This window comes from Melanotaenia boesemani, chromosome 21, assembly GCF_017639745.1.
Source record: "Melanotaenia boesemani isolate fMelBoe1 chromosome 21, fMelBoe1.pri, whole genome shotgun sequence".
Taxonomy (NCBI): Eukaryota; Metazoa; Chordata; class Actinopteri; order Atheriniformes; family Melanotaeniidae; genus Melanotaenia; species Melanotaenia boesemani.
In genome coordinates, this window is record NC_055702.1 from 151,376 (window position 1) to 167,048 (window position 15,673).

General features: G+C 44.9%; 1 protein-coding gene across 7 annotated transcripts in view; it reads right to left on the bottom strand.

Annotated features, from left to right (window-relative positions):
- The window catches only part of jakmip3 (Janus kinase and microtubule interacting protein 3), a 120,247-nt gene that overhangs the window by 98,285 nt on the left and 6,289 nt on the right, over window positions 1-15,673 (bottom strand). For 5 of the 7 annotated variants that reach the window (XM_041974695.1, XM_041974694.1, XM_041974693.1 and 2 more), the window contains exons 5-6: window positions 15,402-15,596; window positions 7,806-7,919 (exon numbers count right to left, since the gene is read on the bottom strand). In XM_041974695.1, the coding sequence (XP_041830629.1) occupies window positions 7,806-7,919; window positions 15,402-15,596 (309 nt within the window). The remainder of the gene's footprint in view (window positions 1-7,805; window positions 7,920-15,401; window positions 15,597-15,673) is intronic. The other 2 variants (XM_041974697.1, XM_041974696.1) reach the window with 1 other exon arrangement.

Consider the following 15,673-nt stretch of genomic DNA (forward strand, 5'->3'; position numbering starts at 1 on the left):
TCCTCAACACAGACAAGACGAAAGAAATATGTCTGGACTTCAGGAAGAACCCTCCCCCTCTACAGCCTCTTTTCATCAGAGGGACTAAGGTGGAGAGGGCAGACAGCTACAGATTCCTAGGACTGCAGGTAACATCTGACCTGAGCTGGACTCGTAACACCACAGCCACAGTGAAAAAAGCCCAGAAAAGACTTTATTTCATTAGACTGCTCAGGAAAGCTGGTCTGAACCATCGCCCTCTCACGCTGGCCTACAGAGGACTGATAGAGAGTATCCTCACCGCAGGCATCACTGTCTGGTATGGAAATACCACACAGGCAGAGAGGAAGGCTCTGCAAAGAGTCATAAAGACTGCGGAGAGGATTATAGGCACAAAACTTCCTTCTATGGACTGTATGTACGAGCAGCGCTGTCAGAAAAGAGCAGAGGGAATCATCAGAGACTCACTCAATCCCGCTCACCCTCTGCTCAGACACAAACACTGCGCGTACAACCTCAGACACAGCAGAGCGGACAGTATCAAAACTCACAGGACTCGCTTTTTCAACAGCTTCTTCCCAGCCACAGTCAGACTGATGTCAAAACAAAACTACTGAACTTATGCAAAATGCAAAATGTGGAAGACACCATCTCACTTTTATTACATGTGCAATATCTGACCTGCAGTATCATCACCTGTGAAACAGGATGATGTCTTTTATATCCCCTCATGTATAATGTGCAGTTCTTCTGTTCAGTGTTCAGTTTCTTGAGAATTTCATGTGCAATATTCTACCTCTCATGTGCAATATTCTACCTCTCCCCCTACCCACTCCTCTATCTCACAATACCTTTTGCTCTTGTACAGCGCTGTATAGTGTATAATAGTACGGCTACACACTATATTATTTATTTTTATATATATATTTTTTATATTTTTTTATATTTATACATTTTTTGCTATAGTTTATTTTTTAATATGTACAGTGTTCATTTATTCTTATTCCTGATTCATCTTTTCCCTCCTGCTACTTAAAACTGTGACTCTGATAGAGCCCTGCACAAGAATTCCAATGTACCTTGACTTCTGGTTTTATGTACAAATGGCAAATAAAGAACTTTGAACTTTGAACTTTACCTGAGCAGTACACAGTGGGTGTGGCCTGCGTCACGGCCTCAACTGGTTGTAGAGAGAAGGTGCTAACGACAGAGCCCACACCAGCAATGTAAACAATAACCCGAAACAAGACAGAAACTCAGGCAGTAACTCACCGAATTGACTGTACCAACCCTGACTGAAATCAGTGCTTGTTCCGCTGAAGTTGATGCTGACGGGATTTTCCTTAAAATCACTGTCTCTATCTGCTTTGCCCTGAGCAGTACAAATTTTCAGAACCACTGCTTTAAGGGAACATAAAACTGAACATAAAGTGAAAAGAAAACCTACCAGCCTGTCTTAGAATAGGGTACAGAAGAAGGGAAATAAATGGTAAATGGTCTATACCTTTATAACCCTTTTACCCTAAGCGCTTTACATTATACATCACATTTACCCATTCACACACATTCACACTGATGGCGGAAGCTGCCACGCAAGGCGCTCAACCACGACCAATCAAGAGCAATTTGGTGTTTGGTGTCTTGCTCTGAGACACCTCGACATGAGCTCGACAGGCCAAGGATCGAACCGGCAACCCTCTGGCCACAAGACAACCACTCTACCCACTGTGCCACACCGTCGCAACAGAAAAGTCTTATACTGAGCGCTGTGGGTCCTCAGGTGACAGGGGTGTGGTGGAGGATTTACATTTACACAGTTGGTTGTATCTAGAAGATAGAGCTGGAATCGTTGTAGAGTATGACCATAAATACCTTCTGGATGTGTTAAAGTGCCACCGAGGCAGTGGTTAGGTCAAGCAGGACCAGAATCTATAGGCACAGGTTTGATTCTGACATTGGTATCTCTATAATGCTGTTTTGTTGCACTTATCACTTTGCTGCTGTAACACCGAAATTTCACTTTACCCAGCAGCTATCAGCAGCTAGCTTCAGGGAAAGGTCCATTCACCTTACCCAGCAACTAGCAGCAGCTAGCTTCAGGCTTAGCTCCCTTCACTTTACCCAGCAGCTAGTAGCACCTAGTGTCAGGGTTAGCTCCCTTTACTTTACCCAGCAGCTAGCAGCAGCTAGCTTCAGGGTTAGCTCACTTCACTGTACGCAGCAACTTGCAGCAGCTAGCTTCAGGGTTAGCTCCCTTCACTTTACCCAGCAGCTAGCAGCAGCTAGCTTCAGGCTTAGCTCACTTCGCTTTACGAATCAGCTAGATTCAGGCTTAGCTCCCTTCGCTTTACCTAGCAGCTAGCAGCACCTAGCTTCATGGTTAGCTCCCTTCACTTTACCCAGCAGCTAGAAGAAGCTGCATTCCGGCTTAATTCCGTTCACTGTATCCAACAACTTGCAGCAGCTAGCTTCAGGCTTAGCTCCCTTCACATTACCCAGCAGCTAGTAGCACCTAGCGTCAGGGTTAGCTCCCTTTACTTTACCCAGCAGCTAGCAGCAGCTAGCTTCAGGTTTAGCTCCCTGTTATTTAACCAGCAGCTAGTAGCACCTAGCTTCAGGCTTAGCTCCCTTCACTTTACCCAGCAACTAGCAGCAGCTAGCTTCAGGGTTAGCTCACTTCACTGTACGCAGCAACTTGCAGCAGCTAGCTTCAGGGTTAGCTCCCTTCACTTTACCCAGCAGCTAGCAGCAGCTAGCTTCAGGCTTAGCTCCCTTCACTTTACCCAGCAACTAGATTTAGGCTTAGCTCCCTTCACTTTACCCAGCAGCTAGCTTCAGGCATAAGCTCCATTCACATTATCCAGCAGCTATCAGCAGCTAGCTTCAGGGTTAGCTCCCTTCACTTTACCCAGCAACCAGCAGCAGCTAGCTTCAGGGTTAGCATCCTTCCAGTTTTAATGGTGGTTGGACAGTTCTGAACCCAGTTCTAGTAGTTTCTGCTTCTCCTGAGATGTTTTCTCTGCTTGATGCCAATGATCTGACCCCTCTGGAACAGCCCAAAATCTTGTCCTCGACCACAGATGTGTTTTCTCACGTGCTTGATAAATGAGAAGCTACTTTTTGTGCCATGCAGAGCATTCTTGTCTGTATTGGACAATATTTTTAGCCATTTGTCCTAATTTAATTCCCATTCCAGATCCTTCTGCCAGATCATCCTCAAATAAGAGAGTATACATTTGTTTTATTGTTACCCATTAAAAAGTTTCTAGAATTTCTGGTCCACAGTAAACTGACCTTTACTGATACAGCCTCTCATATAGAAGCATTTTCCTAAAGCTGTCTTTACTCTAAAATATATTTCTGCACTAGCCCTCAGATATGAAGGTCCTACTACTACTACCACCAGTTATAATACTAATAATAATAATAATAAAGGCTACGTCCATGGGTCCATTGACAAAACTCTTTACCTGCTGACTTGCCACTTGATCATGGTCTCAGATTCGAAGGCAGTAATTTAAAAAACAAAAACAAAAAAAAAAAAAACTACTGGGTCATTTACACTTTTCTTCATCTGCTGAGTTAAAAGTGTTTAAATAAAACTGGACAGCATTGTAGTTCCACCTGTCCTCATCACCACCATCTGATTCAGCTTCAGAACATGAACTTATTCAACCAAAGAGCCTCTGGCTGGTTAAAGGTGAGGTTAATAACAGCTGGATGAAGTTTAACTGGTCCTAATGAAAGTCTGTATGGGGATTAGGTTATATTACAGGGCACTCTAGTGGCTGTAGGAATTATATTCTTATCACAGCCAGGAACAGGTGACAAAGCTCAAAAGCCCTTTTCCGACTGTAGGAACCTTTTGCAGTTCCTATAACCTTTTCAGGAACCAGGCCGTTTTTTCACTCATTCTGACATATAGGAACTAGGGACCAAAGCCCTCAGTTCCTATAACCATTTTAGCTCCTTCTCCGAGGCAGTGTCTAAACGGGGTTCTATAGGAACCCTCATGACGTAGGTGTTTCGTGACTGGTAGCTATGCTCCTTGCCACATTTCTGCATTTTGTGTCCCCGCCACATTTAAAAAACACGGTTGCACATACGGACAAAAACAACAACAGCGCAAGCGATGAAAGGACCGACGAGGAGGTCGAAGCTCTTCTGACCGTCTACGCCACAGAGGATTTTCAGAGAGGTTTTGAAGGTTCGCAGCGAAACATAAAAATATTCCTGACGATCAGCTGTCAGTCAGAGAACGCGGGATAACGTGAATCAGCGCATGTAGAAAACTCACACAAGACTACAAATAAATTAAGGACCACGACAACCGGAGTCGGACGAACCGAAAAAACAGTTAATTCGGCAGCTTGTACCACTGACATGCCTACTTGGGCAACGCCGCAGCAAATGACTCCTGCGTGCGGAGGCGATCATCCGCAGTGAAAACATCTTCAGAGGAGTTTGGAGGTTAGTAAACAGGACAAGAAGCATTAAAGCTTCTGTATAGACCTATGAGTTGTTATCAGATACGTTATCAGGAGCCTTCCAGCCTCGACGTGAGACGTCCGGTTGTATCGTCCATCACTAACATCTCCATCAAGCAGAGCATGAACACTACGATCTCTTTGTTCTCCATATTAGCTTGCCGGTGTTACTTTGTGTTGTTTTGTTTTTAGCGGGTTTTGTTTTGTTATGTGGCGCTAAAGTCGCCCGTCACTGTCGCAGACGTATGCGTCACATCGGTCCCGCTACCGCCCGCAACTCATGTGCGAATGAGTTCCCCTGGAACTGTTTCATGTTCTTAGAACTAGGACAGTTATTAGAACTGCGTTCTTAGAACTTCTCTGTCGGAATGCGCCTAAAGACTAAACGTTCTAGATGTAAGAGGAATCTGGATCAGTGTGGTAGTCAAGTCTGTCTGGTGTCCGAAGTCATGTCAAAGACCTTTTAGGCCTCCTGCAGCTGAAGGTTCAGTCATTTGTTCAGACATTACATCACCAGCTTCCTCCATCTGTAGCTCCACCTAACCTCAGCTTCACATCATGTTGCATTCACGGTACCCCAGAAGAAGGGGGTTGAAGTGCTGTTTTTTTTTTTGTTGTTGTTTGTTTAGTTGTTAACATCAAATCTCACCATCAGTTATCATTTTCACTGAACTGTGGAAAAAACAGAACTTTGTCTCCCAATATGAAAATTAGACTTCCAGTTATTGTGCTCTCATTTTTTTACTGGTTAGAAATTCAGGTTTATCAACTTGTCAGTGAACGCAGCATCAACAAAGCACAACAGCGCTTCAGATCCAGCCTAGTAGACAAGAGTCTCTGGATTTCAGAGCTCTGCCAGGTTTATATTCTCTATACATATTAGATGAATTCTGTACCTTAACTGTTCTGGGATGTAAACCATCAGAAGGGATTAAATCTATTCTGGAAATGACTGAAATGAAACCAGTATAAACTGGAAACCAGTGTGAAGATGTTATAACTGGTGTGTTCAGATCTCTTAGTCCTGGTTAAAACTCCAGCAGCATCTGGATGAGCTGCAGATGGTCAATGCTCTTTTTAGGAAGTCCTGTTAAAGACCAGTACAGTAATCCCGTCTACTGGAGATGAATGCATGGAGGAGTTTCTCCTGGGGTGTGTCCCAATCCGCGCACTTCTATACTTCGAACAATATATTTAAGTGCTTAGTGTGTAACACAGAAACTTCAGTAAAAACACTGAAAGTACCTGGATGCTGCCCTAAACTCGGCCAAAAATCTAGTGCGAAACGATAGACACAACATGCACTAAACGGACGCCATCTTGCTGACGTAGCGGAAGGGGAGGGACTTTCAACCAGTTTTTCAGAGCTGAATAATGGCGGTACCGATGCAGGCTGAGGCTGTTTTCTACTGTTGTAAGTATGAAGATATTTGATCATAATTCTAATATAAACTGCAGCATGCTTCTTATCTCTTCTATCCCTGATGACAGTTATGGATCTGATCATTTGTTGGAGGCTGCAGTAGAGTTAGCAACGTAAATATTAGCAGTTTTATAGCCGATTTCGCGGATGTAGATGGGCTATAAGTGTTAAAAATGATTAATACTATAGGTTCTGTATGTTAATTCATGGTGGTTGAACCTCCAGATGAAGCACTGCGGGGTCTCTGGCCTAAACTAAATGGTCCTTGATCTGAAAACTGATTAGGAAACACTGCTGGTTTAGAGAACCGGAGAACTGGAGAAGAAGAGGCGGCAAGAGAGAAATGTTTTAATAAAAATTTTAAATAAAATGTTTTCTGCATCCCTGTTTTAGCGTCTTCATTACTGCATTTCATATTTTAAATGATGGTTTCTAGTAGAATCGGTTTCCTGTTGCCAGACGTGAACGTATCAGTGTAAACACCAATGAAAACACATGTATTATGTAAGGTACTTTCATTCAGTGAAGATATCTTTGCTTATTTAAAAGCTGTTTTATTAGTGTTTTAAATTGTACTTTATACTAACAGCTATGGGGGAGACACGCAAAGACACATGAATGTGTGCTGATGGTTTCTATTGTTATCAACTGAGATAGATTAATACAGTGGAGGCCACGGTTCTTTGTTTCACTAATGAGGCCTTTTAAAGGGCATTTAATAGCATAAAATATGATGACATGCAAACACGTATGTTAACTTGATTTTGGATTTTGGTAGAACTTGGATGGATTGTCCTATAAAAAAATTATATTAACGGAGCGGCGCTGCTATTAGGCAGCATGTAGGAGGGTCATATACCTGAAAATAAATAAGCATACATGTGCAGCCCGAGGAGGATCCTGCGTTGGATGTTTACAGGTGGGGTTAAGTAAGGAGTAAAAGTAAAATCAAGTTTACAGGTGGGGTTAGGTAAGGAGTAAACAAAGTAAAATCAAGAGTTGGAAACTCATTCTGTAAATTAAGGCAGCAGAAGAATCACCGTCAAAAGCTGGTACGTCACTACCGGTAAGTGCAAAACGTTAGTGCTCAATTTGGATCAACACTTGCCCACGATAGTGTCACTACAAAGGGTAGTGCTTAGTGCGCACTACACACTACCTTCCAGTGCACACATGTAAGTGCGCAGTTTGAGACACACTCCGGGTCTTACTGGGAGACTAAACTTTTAATCCTGTTGATGTTTCTGAGCTGGTAAAAAGCTTCTTAGTGAAGCTTTGATGTGGCTGCTGAAAGTCAGGTCTGAGTCTATCAACACTCCAAGGTTACCAACTTGGTCGGTGGTTTTAAGAGCCCGAGTCTCCAGGTGTTTACCAATGCTGACCCTCTTCTCTTTCTACCAAACAGAATAATCTCAGTTTTGTCTTCATGTAATTGTAGAAAATTCTCCCTCATCCAGGTGTTTATTTGCTCCAGACTCTGACACAGAAAGTCTGCTGGGCTGCAGTCGTCTGGTGACAGAGACATAAAGTTGGGTATCATCTGCATAACTGTGATCATTAATGCTGAAGTTCTGTAATATCTGACCCAAAGGGAAAATAACATTTTGGTTGCCATACCCTAGATTTTAATAATTCCACAACTGCTTCAAGGCTTCCAAACCCCAACTAGGTGTACACCTTCTTTCACTCTTCAGGTAGCATTTACATTTGACCAGGATGTTTAGATTAAAGCTGTTCTCCTAGTTCTGTTCTATTTTGGTATCATGGTATCATAATCATATACAACATCCCATTAAACATTGACAAAACACTAAAATAAAAGGTAACAAACTTTATGCATTATTTATTAGTAACTGTTCCTTAAAAACTGTTCCTAAAACAAGGTGAAGGCCGGTGCTGCAGACCTGAAAACGTACCAGTTCATTGCGTTCTTCAGAGAGAAGTGCATTTCGATCCTCCAGCTTCCTGACCATGGCGCTGAGCTCAGCAATCTTCAGCTGAAACCTTCGAGTGTCTCGATCTTCCTGAGACTGGAGACAAGACAACAGGTTCAATAAAACCTCCACAACACCAGGAGGCGACTCTACATCACAGGCCAGAGTCAGTGCGACTGGTGAGGATTTAACAAACCAGACAAATTACTTGACTGAGTGATTCACCGGGTCACATGACCTTCTCCTGGCTGTACAGCTGATGTCAACGAGAAGAACAAGCAGTGCATTGTGGGTACTGAGGATCAGCAGGTCTGTCTGACAGTTGAAGTGGAGGCTTCAGTTAGGGATCAGCAAAGGTTACACGTTTGCCAATGTCATGATGACTCCAAGGGGGCGGAGCCTGAGGTGAAATGTATATGTAAGCTGTATTTTCCTGGATGTGTTTCTTTAGTCTGCTCTGGAAACTAGAGGTGTGGAGGTCAGAATTTCTGCTCAGAAACTTCCAGTAAGCTCAGTGGTTGTGAAGTTTGCTGGTGTGGAAGCCGGTTCATTGGCACGTCAGGAGAGCATCAGGATGTATGGTGCTGCAAAAGGGCCAAAATTTATAGACAATTGAGGAATCAGTGGGTCTGTATTGATTCAGAAACTCGGTATTTTACATTTTGTGATTGTAGTGGAACGGTGTGAGCTGGAAGTTCTCTGCTCCGAGGACGACATGTTGACCACACATCCAAAACTGTGTTGAAGTCTGAAGCTTTGTAGTTTTAATGTTGACAGGACTTTTATGCAAATGTTTTATTCTTGTTTTATTGAATCACTTTTAACCTTCTCGTTTATCTGTTGGTACGGATCCGGCTCCTTTTTCTCAAGAACAAAAACACATTGCAGGGGATTGTTAGACTATGTGGGAAAATTGCAGGGATCTCCCTGAATGACCTTTCAGTCCTATATCAAACCAGAGTGCTAAACAAGGATCGTTTAATCCTTGCAGACCAAAGCCACCCATTGGCTTGTGAATTTATGCTGCTTCCATCAGGGTGCAGGTACACCCTACCAAGATGCAGGATTAACACAAATACTCTTTTGTCCCTGCAGCCATCACCCTGTTGAACAAGTAGCTCTAATTTTTTAATTAATTTATTATTTTTATCATAGTCCTTTTAAATATTTATTGTTGTTTGTGTGTTTTTACTGCTGGCTGTACAACAAATTACCCTCACGGGATAATAAAGATTCCTTGAACCTTGAAGTCATCATAATAGGCTACATCTATGATGCAATATTCACTTTGTTACACACTTGCTTTTTTTGTCACATGACCAGACAAACAGAGGCATCATCACATCCCATAAAGACCATTTAGAGCAGTCTGGTAGTGTATCAGGCTGCTTTACTGGATCAAATGCTTCCATGACTGAGTTGACATGTTAGAGTGATTCAGTGCTTCACAAGGCTTCAGATTGTCTGTCTACAGTAAATGTAAATCCACTTTCAGCTCATTAGTGGAGTTTAGTTGACTCCACTAATGTTAAAGAGCAGGCAGCATGCATAGCTGGAGGAAACTAATCCAACAGCTCGGTTATCATGGTGAAGAAAAAAAGCACATCTCCAATTTGTTAAATATTTAAAGCAAATGTAAAACACAGTAAGGAAATATTTCATTCTGTATATGATATGAAGAGAATATCATTGTTGCAGTTCATGACCAGTTCATCCCAGTTATGCTTGAGTCCGTTTACATAAATTACCATGGAGATTTATTCTGTGCAGCTGGTCAACTGAAGACCAGGCTAACTGTCAAGCTAACAGTCAGGCTAACAACCAGGATAAAGGCCCATTTCTGCTCCCTTATGTACGTAAATAGGGATGTCAAAAGTCAAATTTTGTCATACGTCACCTTCCTCATACTTCCATGCGTTTTACTTTGCCATGGTTGTTAAGTCAGTTCCTCCACTAGGGGGCAGCACTGAGTTCAGAGTTCACTTCTGCGTGCCGACGTCAGTTTCCGACACCATTTAGCTAACTTCGCCTGCTGTAATAACATTGTTTTCCGACAGTCCAACCCACCCTAAACCCACCCTAAACACTCACATATAGTCTTTGTTCAAAAACTCGAACAATTTCTACAGTTGTCCTCATCTTCATTCATCTTCTGCATTTTTGTTCATTTCCTAAGCCACTTCTTCTTTTCTATTTTGTTTCTTTCGCTGGTCACACGTCACCTATTCTGCTCAGCACTGCCCTCACAATTTCTGGTGGTTTTGCTCCATCTTCTGCGTCAAGCGATAGATAGCTAAGCTCCCTGAAAACAGACCAAATTACACATAAAACTGTCTGCCTAAGTCAGGCTGACAGACAGCTTAGTTAATCCTGGAGTGTTTTGCTTCAGAAATAACCTGTACAGGTAGCTGGGTCCAGAGGCAGCTAATTGTTGTCACACATGCTATACATAATTTTATTCCATCTATCTATCTTCTGCCGCTTATCCGGAGTTGGGCATCCTAAGCAAGAAAACTCAGACTTCCCTCTCCCTGGCCACATTCACCAACTCATCTGGAGGGATCCCGAGGCGTGTTCTCTCAGTCACTACCCACAGCTCGTGACCACAGGTGAGGGTAGGAACGTAGATCGACCAGTGAATTGAGAGCTTTGCCTTTTGGCTCAGCTCCTTCTTCACCATGACAGGCTGATGTAGAGTCCACATCACTGCAGATGCTGCACCGATCCGCCTGTCCATCTCCCGCTCCATCCTTCCCTCACTCCTGAACAAGACCCTGAGATGAACTCCTCCACTTGGGGCAGGACCCTGAGAAGGGACTTCACCCTTTTCTGGCTGAGGACCATGGTCTCAGATTTGGACGTGCTGATTCTCATCCCAGCCGCTTCACACTCGGCTACGAATCACTCCAGTGAGAGCTGAAGATCACGGCCCGATGAAGCCAACAGAACCACATCATCCACAAAGAGCAGAGACATAATCCTGAGGCCACCGAACCGGATCCCCTCAACGCCTCAGCTGCGCCTAGAAATTCTGTCCATAAAAGTTATGAACAGAATCAGTGACAAAAGGCAGTCTTGGCGGAGTCCAACCCGCACTGGAAACGACTCTGATTTACTGCCAGCAATGCGGACCAAGCTCTGACACTGGTCGTACAGCTTGCACAAGGGGGTCTGGTACTCCATACTCCCGGCATACTCCCTACAGGAGACCCCGGTGGACACGGTTGAATGCTTTCTCAAAGTCCACAAAGCACATATAGACTGGTTCAGAGAACTCCCATGCCCCCTCCAAGACTCCGAAGACAATGTAGAGCTGGTCCACTGTTCCACGACCAGGACAAAACCCACACTGCTCCTCCACAATCCGGGGTTTGACTATTTGACAGACCCTCCTCTCCAGCACCCCTGAATAGACCTTACCAGGGAGGCTGAGGAGTGTGATCCCCCTGTAGTTGGAGCATACCCTCTGGTCCCCCTTTCTGAAGAGGGGGACCACCACCCCTCTCTGTGTTCCGCTTAGCCCGTCGATACCCATCAGCTGCCTCTGGAGTCCCACAGGCCAAAAAGGCCCGATAGGACTCCTTCAGCTTTACAGCATCCCTTACTGTTGGTGTACACCAACATTTGGGGGTTACTGTCATGACAGGCACCAACAACCTTATGGCCCCATCTGTGGCTGGCCGTATCGACAATAGAGGCACGGAACATAGCCCACTCGGACTCAATGTCCCCCGCCTCACCCGGGACATGGTTGAAGCTCTGCCAGAGATGGGAGTTGAAACTCTTTCTGACAGGACTCCACCAGACATTCCCAGCAGACCCTCACAACGCACTTGGGTCTGCCAGGCCTGACCGCCATCCTCCCCCACCATCTGAGCCAACTCACCACCAGGTGGTGATCAGCTGACCGCTCCGCCTCCTCTCTTCACCCGAGTGTCCAAGACCTGCGGCCTCAAATCCGACAACACGACTACAAAATCGATCATCAAACTGCAGCCTAGAGTGTCCTGGTGCCAAGTGCACATGTGGACACTCTTATGCCCAAACAAGGTGTTCATTATGAATAATTCATAACGAGCACAGAAATCCAATAACAAAACACCACTCGGATTTAGATTACGGGGGGTCATTCCTCCCGCTCACGCCTCTCCAGGTCACATTGTCATTGCCCACGTGGGCAGAACGAGGGAGTTCCCGGAAGGAGTGCTCTCCAACACCCTCTCCAAGGACTCCAAAAAGGGTGGGTACTCTGAACTGCTGCTTGGTGCATAAGCACAAACAACAGTCAGGACCTGTCCCCCTACCCGAAGGCGGAGGGAGGCTACTGTTTCGTGCACCAGGGTAAACCCCTACATACAGACGCCAAGTCTGGGGGCAATGAGCATGCCCACACCTGCTTGGCGCCTCTCACCGGGAGAAACTCCAGAATGGAAGAGGGTCCAGCCCCTCTCAAGGACAGTGGTTCCAGAGCCCAAGCCGTGCGTCCAGGTGAGTCCAACTATATCTAGCCGGAACGCTCAATCTCGCATACGTGTTCAGGCTCCTTCCCAACCAGAGAGGTGACATTCCACGTCCCTAGAGCTAGCTTTTGCAGCCGAGGATCAGACCACCAGGGTCCCCGCCTCTGGCAGCTGCCCAGCTCACACTGCACCCGACCCCTATGGCCCCTCCTGCAGGTGGTGAGCCCACGGGAAGGGGGGGCTTATGTCACCCTTTCGGGCTGAGCCAGACCAAGCCCCATGGGCAAAGGCCCGGCCACCAGGCGCTCACCTCCGCGCCCCACCTCCAGGCCTGGCTTCAGAGGAGCCCCCATTAATTCACTAAGGTGAATTTGAGAAGCTTGCAGAAGTTTCCTTTTAGTCCTGAGCAGCAACTTTTCCATGTCAGCGTCAGGTGAGCTGTGATCCAGCTCATGTTCTGGAGAAGACGTTCACTTAGGGGGATGACTGACTCCTGGAAGGCTTAGTTGGTCAACCTCAGACTGGCTTGGTGTTCCTGAAACCAGTTAAACAGGATGCTCTGACAAGACTTGTTAAATTACAATATCTTCTTTTATCCTGAATAACTGGAGTCTACTTTTGTGGAATTAACCTCTGTTGATTAACATTTCCAGGGCTGACAGCTAAACATAGTTCCTGTTTGTACGATGTCCATAAACCCAGATAGCAGGCCCATTTGGGCTAAACTCGGGCTACTTTTGGAACTTCTGGCTCAGTTACGGCACTGGCAAGTGTGTAGTAGACCAGATGTGGAAAGTCGGCCTGGATGTGGATGTTGCTTTGAAGAGCTGGAGGCATTGAGGATTCATTGGCTACAGATACCTACCCATTGCAATATTTATATTATTATATTATCTTTGCACTTTAAAAAAAAAAAACAAAGTAATAAAGACTATAGATACAGAAAGGAAAAATAAAAAGAACAATCAAGAGGCCCAGATAATAAATGTTTGGGCCATCGGTCTACATTTTTGCTTTGGTTTGGCTCATATTTGCCCTTGACTGATTATGCTGACACCATGTGAGTGTAGCTGCAGAAGCTCAGCCACATCACCACCATATGTGGCCCACAAATGGGCCAAAATGTTTTGTTGGGCCAAGAGAACATTTAATACACCAAACAACACAATGATTTTATGGCCAAAAAAAGTTCTAGTTCTGATTATTAACAGATTTCTAGCTCATGGATGTCACATACTTCAGTAACAGATTAGTGGTGCAATCATAGCTAGTTCAGCAGCTGATCCTGTTGGCTTCGGCTTGTTAGTAACCAAAGCTACAGGTTGTCATCCTCAGCATGATTGTAGCCTAGAAATACAGTTGACCAGCTAAAGCAGCATCTTATCCAGAGAGTCACCAACTTAGCGGCGTCCTCCATTAGCTTCTCCATGTTGGCGCTCAGCCTCAGCCATGCTAGGGGATCCACTGAGTAGTTATGTCAGCCTCAGGCCCAATCCACCAGTTGCTCACTACTACTACTACTACTACTACTACTACTACTAATTCTAATATAATAATGCTGGGGTCCACTATAGAGGTTACTGTTTCAATGACAGCAGCGGACCCAAAGAGCCTGACTGGCAAAAAGTTTGCGTGTACAAACTTGATAGCATGTGCAAAAACATGTTGCAGTTGATTTACTAAGCGGGGGCACCTGCATCTGTTAAATGGACAAAATAATGTGTGCAGTCTGTTTAGAGCCTTTGCCCTTGATGAATATGCAAGATTGGTGTTTCTACCAGAACACACATAATATTGGGAGAAGCTGATGCAAATAGATTAACGTAGCACACGCAATGTCATTTACCAAATATGGAACTGGTGGCACTGGCTAATATTGCGTATACATTTAGCACATGTGAAAGGCAGGTGTTAACTGGAACTGTTATTGTTGCAGGGAGGCGGCTACACACCTCACAGGCGATGGAAAGACCGCATCTTTTCTGATGGCAAAAATATTTCTGGAATGTGTTGTGGTGCTGGATGCTATGCTACACAGGATGTGCTGCTGCTGCGCTTTGCGTCTGCTGGCATTCAGAGCCCTCACCCCGTCCTCTACCCCATCTTCCATCCCTCTCTTAAGGACATTAATGACCATCATCTGTCCAGATCGAGCACTGACCAGCTGCAGAGAGTGCTACTACCCCCTCATTAGTGAATGTAATTAAAGATTCCACAGGAGGCATGTTTATTTGATCAATATGTCTTGGGCTAAAAGCTTTAATTTCGTCAGTAACTATTGTTTTGTCACATACCTGCTCTGCAGTTTGCTCCAGTGCATCGTACCCTGTATTCCAGTTATCCTCCTCCCAGTAAGTGAGCTGGTCAGATGATCTCCTGCTGGCCCCCACCTGTCTTATTTGCTGAGGTTTTATTATGAACATTTGTTTTTGAACTTGGTTCTTTTATCTTGTCTCCTCCTCTTAACCTCATCTTGTTTCACTGCGTTTACTGTTCAGTAAAATCTCTTCCATTGTAAAGTCATTTAGGAGACGTTTAGATTTCTCTGCTGGAGCTCAGCCATATTTTTTATTTTCCTTGTCTACCAATATCTGCATCACCATTGGGTCAAATTTCATCTAGTGTTCGCGACCTTCCTGCTCTGCTTCTCAACTCTCCATGGCAACATCACAATGCCGCTGAATCCTCATCTGAATCCTGCTGTTCGCGCCTTATCAGTTCGCCAACATTCATAGCTGATCACCTGCAAATCATAAACAAGCAACATATGCGATCTGTGCGTTGAAGGCGACTCTGCACCCTTTATCAGGGCTCTTAGTGCATCAGGCCCCAAGAGCTCAGGCCCAAGAGCTTCAAAAACTCGGACAGTGAAACCACAAGTGCACATAAAGCTGTGTGTATGACTGAGTCACAGCAGTACACCATCTCAGCATAACACACAGTAAAGATGGAGGTGTGTGGCCTCCCTCTGGCCATAAAAAGTATCATGATACATCTCAGCGTTTGTGTCTGGATCAGTGTAAATGTCGCTTTCAGCTAACTTCAGATAACGTTTAAATCCCACTCACAACATAAAACAAGTTCTTTTTTCATGCAAATAGGAAGCGGTAGGGCTTACAATGTGAGGAGCATTGTTAGGGGTGGGGTTAAGGGTGGGGTAGTTTAGCCCCACCCTCTGTGCATCTCTCAGGGCTGCGATTTGCTGCTCGGCTGCCTGAGTCTGCAGCTGGAGGCGGTGGGCGTGTCCAGCCTGCAGCCCCAGGGCTTTATCCAAAACACTGACAGCTCTGTCCTTCAGCTTTATCTCATCCATCTGCACACAGACAGGTTAGAGACACACAGACAGTTAGAGACACACAGACAGGTTAGATTGGTGAGGTGAGGGGTGGG